General features: G+C 44.9%; 1 protein-coding gene across 2 annotated transcripts; it reads right to left on the reverse strand.

Moving 5' to 3' along the window:
• Window positions 1–358: 358 nt before the first annotated feature.
• On the reverse strand, window positions 359–10,945 carry Fkbp1b (FKBP prolyl isomerase 1B). Of its 2 annotated transcripts, none has more exons than XM_078029604.1 (4): window positions 10,743–10,945; window positions 7,020–7,067; window positions 2,170–2,282; window positions 359–1,009 (listed from the first exon to the last, which is right to left on the reverse strand). In XM_078029604.1, exons 1-4 carry the CDS (start codon window positions 10,777–10,779, stop codon window positions 965–967), a joined length of 243 nt encoding a protein of 80 aa, XP_077885730.1. In that variant the 5' UTR covers window positions 10,780–10,945; the 3' UTR covers window positions 359–964. The 2 variants fall into 2 exon arrangements, with proteins under 2 accessions (XP_077885730.1, XP_077885729.1); XM_078029603.1 differs by having other exon boundaries at window positions 359–964; window positions 10,743–10,939.
• Window positions 10,946–12,773: the final 1,828 nt, after the last annotated feature.

Genomic DNA, 12,773 nt, shown 5'->3' on the forward strand with positions numbered 1-12,773 from the left:
AGATGCTGAAAATGTTCCCATCTAGGGGAAGGGAAGCTTATCCTTTTTACTCTAGTCCAAACAAATAGAAATTGTAAGATCATATGAAGTGCATAAATCCCACAATGGACTGCTTGGCTTGTGGGATTAGTTATTCTGAGCCTGTTAGATGAGTAATAGGAAATATCTACATTGCAGGGTTGCTTAAAGGATCAGTGATTTTATTTATTTAAAAGTATGCAGACAAGGCCCAGCATGGACAGTGCTCACATTGTATATTAAATGTATTACCACTCTCCTAACCACTTGAAACTCTCCTTTCTACTCTTTTCCCCAAGGCACTTGGCACTTCCTACCTACAAGAAGGATGGACAGGAAGTTGTCAAGCACAGAGCCTTTATTTTACATATTATTTCCAAAGAGGACAATTGTTTAAGTGAGTAGCCAACAGAATTTATAAGTGACAGCAAAGGTAACTGGCTCAAGTCCCTCGTGTACACCATGTACATTGCGTGTCTGAGCACCTTTTGTATCTGGCTTAAGTGAAGGTAAGGCAGTGTAGATTGTGCAAACAAGAAATCTGTGGTCTGTGATCAGAAATAATTACTACATGCATCACATAAAATGCACAATCTGACGTGTTGATTTGCAGCTGAAGTTTCCTCAAGCAAAGATGCACATGAACAATGACAAACACATATAGAGCAATTTGGGCAGAAAGAATGGATAATACCGAAGGGCAGTGAGGTTAGCACACTGATCAAGAGCCCCAAACAGGAGGAGCCATCCCAGTGGCAGAGCAGGCTAAGAGGGTGAGCAGCAGCCATCTCCAGCCACCTCGAGTTCCTTCCTGCCTTCACTCTAAGTTGAGCAGCTCCACGTCAAAGATGAGGGTGGCATTGGGAGGGATGACACCAGGGTGGCCTGTGGCTCCATATGCCACATCAGGGGTGCAGGTCAGCTTCGCCCTCTGCCCCAAGCTCATCTAGCAGGGATGGGGGCAGATGGGGAGAGGAGAAAGAGGACCCAGCTTGATTTAAAAGAAAAAAGAGATAACTATGGCATTTTCCCAAACCATGTTCATGGTAACTGAAGATCTGAGATGAATTTAATATATGGCATGTTGAAATTGTGCTAAGTATAACAAATATGGATTCTGCCTCAAAACTGCAGATATGACTATGGGACAATAATTCACAAAGTAGTCTCAAATTTATTAATTTAACAAACATTTCTAGTTATTCAATTAGAATATGGCCCAAACAATTTTATTTGCTCACTCTCATTCAAAGAATCATATTACTTATTATACACATGGGTGGCAAGGCAGCATATTAAAGAGGTTCAGGGATTAGAGGCCACAGCAAGATTGTGAGGGTGGAGAGGCCTACTGTGATGGAATGTAATATGCTTCATAGATAAGGAAGAAGAGCTTTAGCCAATGTTCATCACAATAGTTGCCTAGAACCCACTGGGCATTGCCAGGTAATCCTAGTTACCTATATTGCATGCAGATAATCCTAGTGACTCTGGGAGCTGAAGCAGGAGGATCACAAGTATGAAGTCAGCCTGGCAACCTAGCAAGATCTTCTCAAAAAAAGGGATGGGGATATAGATCAGTGGTAGAGCACCCCTGGGTTCCATCCCCAGTATTGCCAAGAAAAAAAAAAATGCACTAGGCATGAATGGAACACTTGGTGATTTTTTAATAAGTTGAATTTTGAATAATTAAAAACTTTGAGTAGATTGGCTAATAGTGTTTTATCAGTGGTTATGTAAGATGTAACCATTGGGGGAAGCTAGATTAAAAAATGTACAGGAATTCTGTGGTATTTTTGCAATGTCTAAGGTTGTTTTTTAAAAAATTAAAAGACAAAACCAAAATACCTTCTTGGCCTACTCCACTCTAACTCCTCTGCTGCCTTAGGCCTGGACAGTTGGTTCACCACCTCAGCTAGTAACAAGCAAGCCTAGGAGGATGTGCTTGAGATATTGCCCCAGTGACAAAAAGCAGGCATGTTGGCAACCAAAGGGGTGAGGACACAAAGCTAGGAGTGAACACTAGGTGGCGCTGTCATGCCCTAGCAGAGTAAAAGCAGTAGTTTGGTCTGTGATAGAGGTTGGAGGTGCTGAGCCCAGACCTTCCACCCCAACTCTTTAGGCTCCCTTTAATGAGTAGCCTCATCCTACCTGGGCTGCACCCTCTTCAAAACCTTTGATGACTTCCTGTTTGCCAATTCTGAACTTGAAAGGTTTGTTTCTGTCTCTGGATGAATCGAATTTCTTCCCATTTTGAAGCATTCCTGTCAAAGCAAGAATAGGGTGGAAAAGAGCTGTGGTGTAAGTTAACTCCCAGTTCAGATTCAACATATCTAAATGGAATTCTTATTCTGCACAAATCTGCTCCTCCAGTCCTCCTATTCTGCCCTCTTGCCCAAGCAAGAAACCTGGACACTTCCTCTGTCTCACCCCCATATACAGACTACCACCATGCCCCAAATCTCTTTCGAATCCATTTTCTCTATTCCTATTGTCACTACCACCTTGTGATCTGAGTCACCATTAAGTCTTACCTGTGGACAGGAACAACATCCTAAATGGTCTTTATGCTCTAATCCTACTTCTCTGTTCCATTATCTACTCCACAAGCAGATAGATTTTTTTTCTTTAAACAAAAGTCTGATCATCTTACTCCTCTACTAAAAATATTTTAGTAGCTCACCAGGGCAGACTCCATATGCCTACATTGCCTGCAGGCACTTCAAGATCTGGCTATTACCTACTTCATGACCATCTCTGCTCTCTTCTATCCATCCTGCCCTTGTGTCCTATTTAGGTCATACCATTCTCAAATGCCTCTGCACTTTACAGGTTTTCATGCTGTTTCCTCAGCCTAAAGTTCTCTTTTCTCAGGTATTCTAGCCTTAGATTGAGATCTCATCTATGGTTCCTAAGGTTTTCACAATGCAAAACCCAAAGGTTACATCATCCCCTGCTGCAGTGAACACTATAAGGTAACCTTGCTGATCAGTGGTAGCTTCCAGAACTGTCTGACACCAGAACACCCCAGTAGTGTCTCTAGCAGTTCAGAGTACTCCTTGTTCTCTAACTGCAGAAGCCTGGTCATCCCTAATGTATGTGTGTGGTCTCCTTCCAGCAGGCCAAGGCCCAAGAACTGCTTTTCTATTTTCACTTCTTATTGGTGATTCTCAAAGATCAGAGCTTCTGTACACAGTGCAATTCCACAACTCCATGCAGTCCCTGGACCACTACAAAATGTAATTTGCAACCACAGGAAGACCTGGCCTGTAAATTCAGACACTGGGTTCTGACTTTAGTCTGGCACTAACTCATTGTGTGAGGTGAGGCAAATCACTTCCTCTGTCTGGGTCTCAGATTTTCCATATTTAACACAGGAGGCTCTGCCAACTTAGTGTCTGAACATCTATAATTTTGCTTCCGAATTCAAACAATTTGTGTACTAGAGAAAGAACCTTATTACCTACCTTCTGGGTACAATAAATTGGGCTCTTGCCCTGAGATTTAAATGAGGCAAAAGAAAAAACCCTTCTGGTTACCTAGAGATATATAGAGAGGAATGCTAAGATCATCAAATACAAACCCACACATACATACAGGTGGCTTAGATATTCAAATACACAGAGCTACTTATGCATGCTCACATGCTCCTTATACACACACATATACACACACACAGGAGGAAATCCCTGATGGTCAAACAGATGCTAAGAAAATATTTAGATACACAGATTTACATACATTCACAGACACATACTTGAACAAATTTGTGGAAATGCACACACAGGCACACATTCCATTTATAGACTGTTTCATTCCCTAATCTCTCCAAGCTTCCTATAACCAAATCTACTTAGGACTATATATCTATTGCTGCAAGTTCAGACCAAATGACAAAATCTAGAAATAGGACTACATACGTGTGGTCACTCAGTCTGACAAAGATGCCACTGCAATGCATTAAACAAAAGATAATTTTTTGGATTGAAATAGTGATTTTGTAAATTACTGTTGCTGGATGAACTGTATATCCATAAGGGGGAAAAATCGAACCTTGATCCCTACCAAACCCACACACAAAAATCAATTCCAGGTGTATCATAGATCCAGATATGAAAAATAAGATTTAAAGCTGAGGATGGAGCTCAATGGTAGAGTGCTTGCCTGGCATGAGCAAGGCCCTGGGCTTGATCCCTAGCACTGCAATAATAGCAGCAGCAACAACAATAATAAATTTACTACAAGGTAATATGTAAAAAAAAAAAAAAAAGAAGAAGAACCTTCATGACTTAGATATAGACAAAATTTCTTGAATTGAACACAAAATATAAACCATAAAGGAAAAAAAACTGGTAACTGTGACTTCATTAAAATAAGGAATTTCTGGACTGGGGTTGTGGCTCAGTGGCAGAGCACTTGCCTCGCATATGTGAGGCACTCGGTTCAATCCTCAGCACCACAGAAAAATAAATAAAGATTGTGTTCATATATAATTTAAAAAAAATTTTTTAAATAAGGAATTTCTGCTTAAATGATCATGAAGAGAGTAAAAAGGCAAGTCACAGAGTGGGAAAAGATGTTTGGGATAGGTATATCCAAAATATATAAAGAATAGAAATCAATAAGAAAAAGAATCTAATTTTTTTAACACATTTTTTTTGCTTGCTTTTTGTGTGTTGGGGATTGAATGCAGGGCCTTGTGCATACTAAGCACATGCTTTATCACTGAGTTACACTCCCAACAACCTAATTTTAAAAAAGGACGTTTGAGCAGTCTAAAGAGGCTATCTAAATGTCGAGTAAGCACATGAAAAAGTGCTCAACTTCCTTATTCATCAGGGAAATGCAAATCAAAACCACAATGAGATTCCACAAGGCACCCCTAGAATAGTCCAGAAACAAAACCCTGACAATACCAAGTGTAGTGAGGGCATGAGGTAACTGGAACATTCGTATCCTGCTGACAGAAGTGGAAACTGGCACCACTTTAGAAAACTGCTTGGCAATACTGCTGAAACTGAACAGAGGTGTAATCCGGAACCCCAGAAGTTCTAGTTCTGGTTATATACTCAGTAGAAACATATACACATGTGTACAAATGTGCAATACAAAACAGTTCACAGCAACACCATTCATAGCCACTGAAAACCATAAACAACCCAAATGTTCATCAATAGTAGATGAGAGCCTGCCTAGTATTCACAAGGCCCTGGGTTCAGTCCCCAGCACCAAAAAAAAAAAAAAAAAAAAAAGATGGGATATGTACATTCAGCTGGGTTCAGTAGCATGTGCCTGTAATCCACTGATTCAGGAGGCTTAGGCAGGAGGATCATAAAGTCAAGGTCAGGCTCAGCAATTTGGCAAGGCCCTAAGCAATTAGCAAGACCCCTGTCTCAAAAAATAAAAAGGGCTGGGTTGGAGATGTAACTTAGTGTAAACCTTCCCTGGGTTCAATCCCTGGTACAAAAAAAAAAAAAAAAAAGAAAGAAAGAAAGAAAAGAAAGAAAACCCTGTAAAAGAAATCTCACAGACATAATCTTGCTTGCCTAACATCTGCTGGGTTTGATCCCCAGCACCACTACCACCCCCACCGGCAAAAAAAAAAAAAAAAAAAAATTGAGCTGTACATTGATTATGTTTTCTACTTTTTTGTGGGGGGGCGTGGAAGTTACTGAGGATTGAATCAGATGCACTTAACCATTGAGTCACATCCCCAATCCTTTTTTTTTTTTTAATTTATTTTTTATTTCTTGTTGAGTTGCTTAAGGCCTCACTAAATTGCTGAGGCTGGCTTTGAATTTGCGATCCTCCTGCCTCAGCCTCCCAAGCTGCTAGTATTAGTTTTAATTTTTTAAAGTTTATAAAAGTCCCATATAGTCCCCTGCTGTGTTTTATCAATCTCTCCCCATACCAGTCACTTGGAGCTGATGTTAGTGTTTAATGCACATTGCCTGTGAAAAGTACATATGTACTGTGAAAAGACTTTCCAAAAGGATGTTGTGTTTTCAGTAATTTGATAAATACTGGTCTATCTGCAACATGTAGAACAGATAAATCAATTCCCTGGGTCAGAGGGCCCAGAGGCCCCATGGTAATTAGGTCATATCACCAGGAGATAAAACAGCCCCAGTCCACTGACATCAGCGACAGGCAATGTAACTGTTGAGAAACAGCCGCACTGCTAGAACTAACCTGGTGCTTCACACTGGCCCTGAGAACTGCTAAAAATGGCCCCATCCAACATGTCCCAGGAATTTAGCTGGGCTTGCTGTATGCTAAGTGACTGTCACTCACTGAGTCTGCCACATTAGGAAGCAGGTCACAAAGCAGAGCTCTCATCCCCCTTGGAAAAATACCTGCTCATGATCTTCCTGCCAGCAATCCTGAAGAACTCATCTAGAATGAATGCCCCTTGGCCCACCTGGCCTTCAGATACATAGCATCCAGGAGGAGACAGCAAAAACATGGAGCTCTCCTTGGGGTTCCCCCAGTACTGGGAGACAAGCACCACCAACATTCTACCCCTCACACTGCACCAGAGGCTCCAGGTGACTGTCCTAACTACAGACCCCGTGAAAGTAGGCATGTCACACGGTTGGTGTCCGATAACAGCAGATTGAATTAAGCAGTGTATTTCTGAAAACAAGAAATTGTGAGGCCAACCTCCTCTTCTCGAATGATACTGTAGGATGAAAAGGGAGTCTGCTGGGAGTTTGGGGGCTCTCCAATCTTTCAGAGAGACCTCCAGCTATCAAGACAAAAATCAGGAAGGTCAGAGCACCACTCTGACCCCAGTGAGGGAAGGGGACTGGAGATGCTTGATTCAGGTATGGGCTGGCACCATGAGGGCCTTTGTGGTATGAAGAGAAGAAGACTGGTCACAGTCCTCCTTTGCGGGGGCTTCAGGCCTGATCTGGAGACAGACATCTCAGGAGAGGAGCTCAGAGGACCTTCCTGCCTTGGGAGTGGCAGGCTGGTGAGGCTGAGAGAATGAGGCCTACCTGTGTAGTGTACCACGCATGTTTGGCCCTTCTTCGGGAATGTCCTTCCTGCAAGGAGACACGAGGGAAGATGAAGGAGTAGGGTATTAGAAAAACTCACCTGTGACTTTCAAGTATGATTCTGACCATGTCCCCATCTATATCATGAGTTGGTCCTTGGCCCATGGCCCCAGTTCTAACTCTATGCCTTGTATGAGACAGAACTAATCACATCATCTTCTGGCTTGGAATTAAACCCTTTTTTTTTTTTTGGTACCATGAATTGAATCCAGGGGTGCTTAACCACTGAGCCATCCCATCCTTTTTTTATATTTTATTTAGATACAGGGTCTACTGAGTTGCTTAGGGCCTTACTAAGTTGCTGAGCCTGCCTTTGGACTCATAATCTTCCTGCCTCAGCCTCCCAAGCAGCTGGGATTACAGGGGTGCACCACTATGCTTGGCTCTGGAATTGAACTTTATGCCATTGGTTTCCTCAACTCTAATCTCCCTGCCTGCCCCACCTGCACACACACTTTCTTTGATTGATCCTTTTGCTTTCCTTCATTTATTCCAAGAACATTTATGGGTAAACTAGTATATGCCAGGCCTGGACTAGATTCCAAAGATATAGAATAATATATGAACTCATGAGGAATTTATGGGAAAAGACTCATAGATCCTAGATTATATAGAATGATGACTGTTATCAAGGATGAGTAAAATTATTCACAACTATTTACTGAGTACCTACTATGCATCAGGCCTGTGCCTGATTCTGGGATATAGTTCCCTGTTCTTTTGGAGTTTACATTCTAATGGAGGGAGACAAACAATACTCAAATAAACAAGGTAATTACGGATGGTGATAAGTACTTTAAAGAAAATATACACCCCTGAGTGTGTATATGGCTATAATACTAGCAACTCAAGAGACTGAGGCAGGAGGATCTCAAATTCAAGGCTAGAATAGGCAACTCAGAGAAACTCTGTCTCAAAAAATAAAAAGGGCTAGATATATAGCTCAGTGGGAAAATAAATAAATAAATAAAAATAAAAAAAGAAAGTAAGAAAAAAAAAACAGCCAGGCTTGGTGGCACACATCTATAATCCCAGCTATTCTGGAAGTTGAGGCAGGAAGATTACAAATTACTATTTGATGATAACTTGTCTCAAAAAGGGCTGTGGATGTAAACCAGTGCTAGGGCACTCCTGGGTTCAATTCCCAATACAAAAAAAAAAAAAAAGAGAGAGAGAGAGAGAAAAGAAAAGAAAAATAATCACAGTGATGAAATAAAGAGAAATATCATAGGCAATTTTAGAAAGGATAATCCAGGAGGGCCTCTTGGAGGTGATGACTTTGAACTGAGATTTGAGGGAAGGGGAAACCAGTGTACAGATGTTGAGGCAGGAAAAGATTGATGTATTTGCAGAATTGATAGGAGACTAGGTATTTGGATGGAGGGAGGGAAGTGGGAAAGAGATGAATCATGCAGCTTGTAGAGTCAAGTTCAATACTAAGTGCAACAGGAAACCACCAGAAGGTTTTAAGCAAGAGAATGTCATAATCTGAATTAAGATTTTATAAGATCACTCTGGCGGTTTTGTGGGGGATGGACAGTTAGGCGTCTGTTGCAATAATCCAGACAAGAAATCAATGGTGGCTTGAATTAAAGTGATGGCAGCTGACAAGAGAGTGAAATACATTGGAGACATATTTTGGAAGTGGAGCTGACAGGGCATGCAAATGGACTGGAGATGGGGGAAAAGGCGAAAACAAGAATGATGCTTGAATTTTAAGTTTGGGCAAGCGTGATGGGTGGTGGAGCTGTTTCCTGAGATGGGAAAGATTGAGGAGGAACAGATTTGTGAGGGTGGCAATCTTGAGATGCCTATTAGACATCTGAGTTTCTACTGCAAGTAGGCAGATGCAGAGTCTGCACTGGAGGCATAAATTTGGGTGGAATTTAAAGCTACTGGGCTGGATAATCAAACCTGAGAATAATGACTCTGCCAACATTTAGAAAAAAAACTCTTCGAACCAGGAGAAGGGAGCAACTAAGTGACTAAAGGAGCCAGGGAAAGCATCAGAGCAGAAAAGGGTTCAACTGGGTCTTTGAAGATGAGTAAGAGTTTGCCCGAGGAAGTAAAGGGACCTACTCTGGGAAAGGGGATAACATGTAAGACATGTTCAAAGGCCTAGAGTCCAGCCAGAGCCAGAGCCCTGTCTGTTTGACCGCTGTAACCCTAGGGTCTAGCACACAAGTACATGCTTCATAAATATTTGCTGAATGAGTGGTGTGTTTAACAACTTGCAAGCAGCTTGGCAAAGCTAGAGGAAAGTTGGTGGTGGACATAGGGACAGTACTGACAGAAGCTCTAGGGTGGAAGGTTAGAACAGCCCCTAAGGGCAGGGTGCCTGCAGAAGGAGAGCAAAGAATCATGACAAGATTTTCTGCCTGAGGGAGGGCCCTGGTCAGATATATTTTTCTCTCTCCTCTCCTATTCTTTTGTAGTAGTAGGGCCTCACCCATGAGAGGGAAGCACTTTGAGTTACATCCCCAGCCTCCAAACATGCGTTTTAAAAAGAGGTCTCAGGCTGCCGTGAAGAAAATGAGGGGAGTGGGTGTGAAGAGAGACCAGACTGAAGGCAGGGAGGTGAGACTGAAGGTGGGAGGACAGTTCAGAGGCTATGAGATGGGGGAAGGGTGACAAAGCTTGGAGAGATGCACCCTGGACCCCAGCACCAAGGTTCTCTGAGTGGTGAAAGAAGCATCAGGGATGATGCGGCTCATGGCTGGGACTTCTAGGCACCACTGCCTTTCAACAAGAGGGTGTCTGGAATCAAAAAGCCCTCCAATTTCCTGGGAAAGGGAACATCTAATAGAAAGTTTGCTTGTCACGACCTGCAGACAAGGAAGTTTTCGGTTTTAATTAAATTTTATTTAAGAATTGGCTATTCCTTACACACCCAGAACCAATTATTATTCAAGAGCTTAGGAAAGTGAAGGCTGCCTGTTCCCAGTCAGGGTACAGGAGGACCCAGAGGAGCACTCTTGGGTGGGGAAGGTGGTGGGGATCGCGAGTTCTGCTCCGCACTTGCTGACTCTGAGGGCTCTCTAGGCAGGTCACGCAGCAGGTCGGAGGTCTGGGCTGCGAGTCTTAAACGTGGAGGCCATGGCGGTGGACAGGATGGCCAGGGACTGAGTGGGACGGGGACGATGAAGTGTGATGCAGTGAAGTGGCGGAGGGAGCGCTTCCCCTTCCCAGACTGGCTCTGTCCCTACAGCTTGCCGCTGCCCGGTTCTCCCAGGGCCGCCAGACGGGAGGCCGGGTGTGATGGGGCGCGTTAGAAGGAGATGCCCCAAGCAGCAGGGAGCCCCAGGCAGGTCCTTCCCCGGCAGGTAGGGAAAGCGGAGCGGAAACCCGACCCTAGGAAGTCAGCAGTAGCGGGTAACTGAGAGGTTTCAGCCCCTGCAGCGGCAGCTGCGGCCCCCGGGGCGGTGGCGGGCCGCAGACCCCCGTCGCGGGCCGCCGCCTCCATTCCCCTAGGTGAGCGGGCGCGGAGGGGGTGGTGGCGAATCGCCTCCCAGACCCCCTAGAATCGCGTCTGGGGTCTCCTCCAGCCGCCAGCGTCTGGGCCCGCCCCTACTTCGGTCCCCTGCCGACCCCTCTGAATCCGACCCCTGCCCGCCGGGCTCCGCCCCGGGACCCCTTCTCCTCCCCGGCTCCGCCGCCCGGTACCGTCTCCCGGGGAGATGGTCTCGATCTCCACGCCCATCGCGCTCCCACAGGCCCCGCCTCCGGGGGTCCTCGCGGTTACCCCGACCCCGGCTCGGATTCGGCCCGGCCCCGCAGGCGCTCCGGCTCGCCTCCCTGCCGCCTCTGCAGAGCCGGAGGAGGTGCGGCTGGAGTCGGGACCTGCGCGGGGAGGGGCCACCGGGAAGGGGGCGGCGGGGTGGAGCTGCGCGACAAGGTGGGGTCGGCCGGGGCGGGGCCCTGGGGAAGCTACCCTGACGTGGCTGCTCCGGAGCCTGGCCCGGCTAAGGGTCACTAACTCACTGGCCACGGAGGGCGGTGAGGGTGCGAGACATACAGGCACCCGCACATCCACATATCCACCCATCGATCCATGCATTCAATACATATTTATTCAGCATCTATTCTGTGCTAAGCTGGGGAGTCAAGCTGGTCCTACAGTCCAGGAGAAGGCCGGCAATGAAACATTTTAATTAGATGTTCTCAGCGCCATCGAGTTCAGGGCACTATGGGAGTCTGAACCAGTTAGGCTTCGTGGGTTTGTAGAAGGACAGAGGGTAGGGAGGACATCAGTTGTTGACTCTGCCCCACCCACCTTGAACCCCTATTCACTATCCCGTGCAGTTCTACTCCACGCATGCACGTGTATTGGGTTCTCACTTTTTAAAGCCAAGATGCACCCTGGGAATACAAATTGAATTAAGACAGGATCCCTGTCTTCACAGAAACTGAGTTAGAGACGCTAAGGACTCAGCTACAGCATCAAGTAATGAACAAGGTGGAAGGAGTGAACAAATTCTACTCTTCACTTCCACCTAAAAGAAATCCAGGTATCTAGGGCTGGTAGAGTGCTTATTTGGCGTGAGTTAAGTCTTTGGGTACAACCCCAAGTACCTCAAAAATAACAGGGGGGAAGTTTACGGAATCTAGAAAGACATTGTCTGTCTTCCACACCCTCCCCCTTTCTTTTCTTCTACTGGCATCCAGGTCCTCACACATACTAAGCTAATAGGGGTTATACCCTCAGCCTCTAGAATTGTTTGAAGGAGGTAATATTTGCTTGAAGTTTGAATGAGACTCTTAAAAATGCCCCCCCCCAATTCTTGTATATATTGTTCCAAAAATTGATGGAAATTTTATTCTGTCAACTGGCTCTGGAAGGTAGGTACAGGGAGAAAAGCCTGAGCAAAGGTACCCAGAGTGAATCCTCAAGGTATTGGTCCTCCATTTCCCCAACTCCAATTTTCCCAGATGGCTAGATCATAGATATGGGTATCAGCATCCCTGAAAAAGAACTGACTGTGGTGTTCAGGAAAGATGATGGTCAACTGTAGCATGCCGATCAGGATCTGAAATTTCTTATGAGCTGCTCCAAGGTGTGGCTCAATCTTCCATAGCTGGAAGCACCAGCTCCAGGGGCTATGGCCATGGGCAGGTAGTTTGGAGTAGGTGTAGAACAGAGATTTGTAATTTGCATAGGCCTATAAAGCAGCTTCATTTGATACTCAAAATTTTGTTAAAGGATAAGAACAGTTTTCTGGGAAGATTTTATCAGATTTAAAAAGAGTTCCATGGGGCTGGGATTGTGGCTCAGTGGTAGGGCGCTCACCTAGCACGGGCAGGACCCGGTTAGATCCTCAGCACCACATAAAAATAAAGGCATTGTGTTGTGTCCATCTACACCTAAAAAATAAATTAAAAAAGAAAGAAGAGTGAAATTATTAAAAAAAAAAAAGGGTTCCTGATACCCTACGCCCCCAATAAAACAAGGTAATGAAACCATGACCTTAGGGCTCCAACTCTCTTAGACTAAGAGAACCGATGAGAAGTGGAGGAAGGTACTAACGCGCTTAAGGGAGATCCAGGCAGGCTTGGGTAGGTGGTTCCGCGGGAACCACAACTCCCAGCTACCCGTGCGGCAAAGCCTGAGCTTATTGGCCCGTGGGAAAGACCTTCTCCTAACGTGACACATTCAAAAGCCAATCGTTAGGGGAATTGAGGAGCCGACCTGGCCTA

This window comes from Ictidomys tridecemlineatus, chromosome 12 (assembly GCF_052094955.1).
Source record: "Ictidomys tridecemlineatus isolate mIctTri1 chromosome 12, mIctTri1.hap1, whole genome shotgun sequence".
Classification (NCBI taxonomy): domain Eukaryota; kingdom Metazoa; phylum Chordata; class Mammalia; order Rodentia; family Sciuridae; genus Ictidomys; species Ictidomys tridecemlineatus.

What these genes read in the sequence shown, in the direction of transcription:
- Fkbp1b (XM_078029603.1), bottom strand. Translation starts at nt 10,779, where the DNA reads ATGGGCGTGGAGATCGAGACCATCTCCCCGGGAGACG. An exon ending in ATGCGTGGTACACTACACAG is followed by an intron (nt 2,283 to 7,019) that starts GTAGGCCTCATT and finishes TTGCTTTGACAG; the next exon opens with GAATGCTTCAAAATGGGAAG. An exon ending in TTGAAGAGGGTGCAGCCCAG is followed by an intron (nt 965 to 2,169) that starts GTAGGATGAGGC and finishes CATCCCTGCTAG; the next exon opens with ATGAGCTTGGGGCAGAGGGC.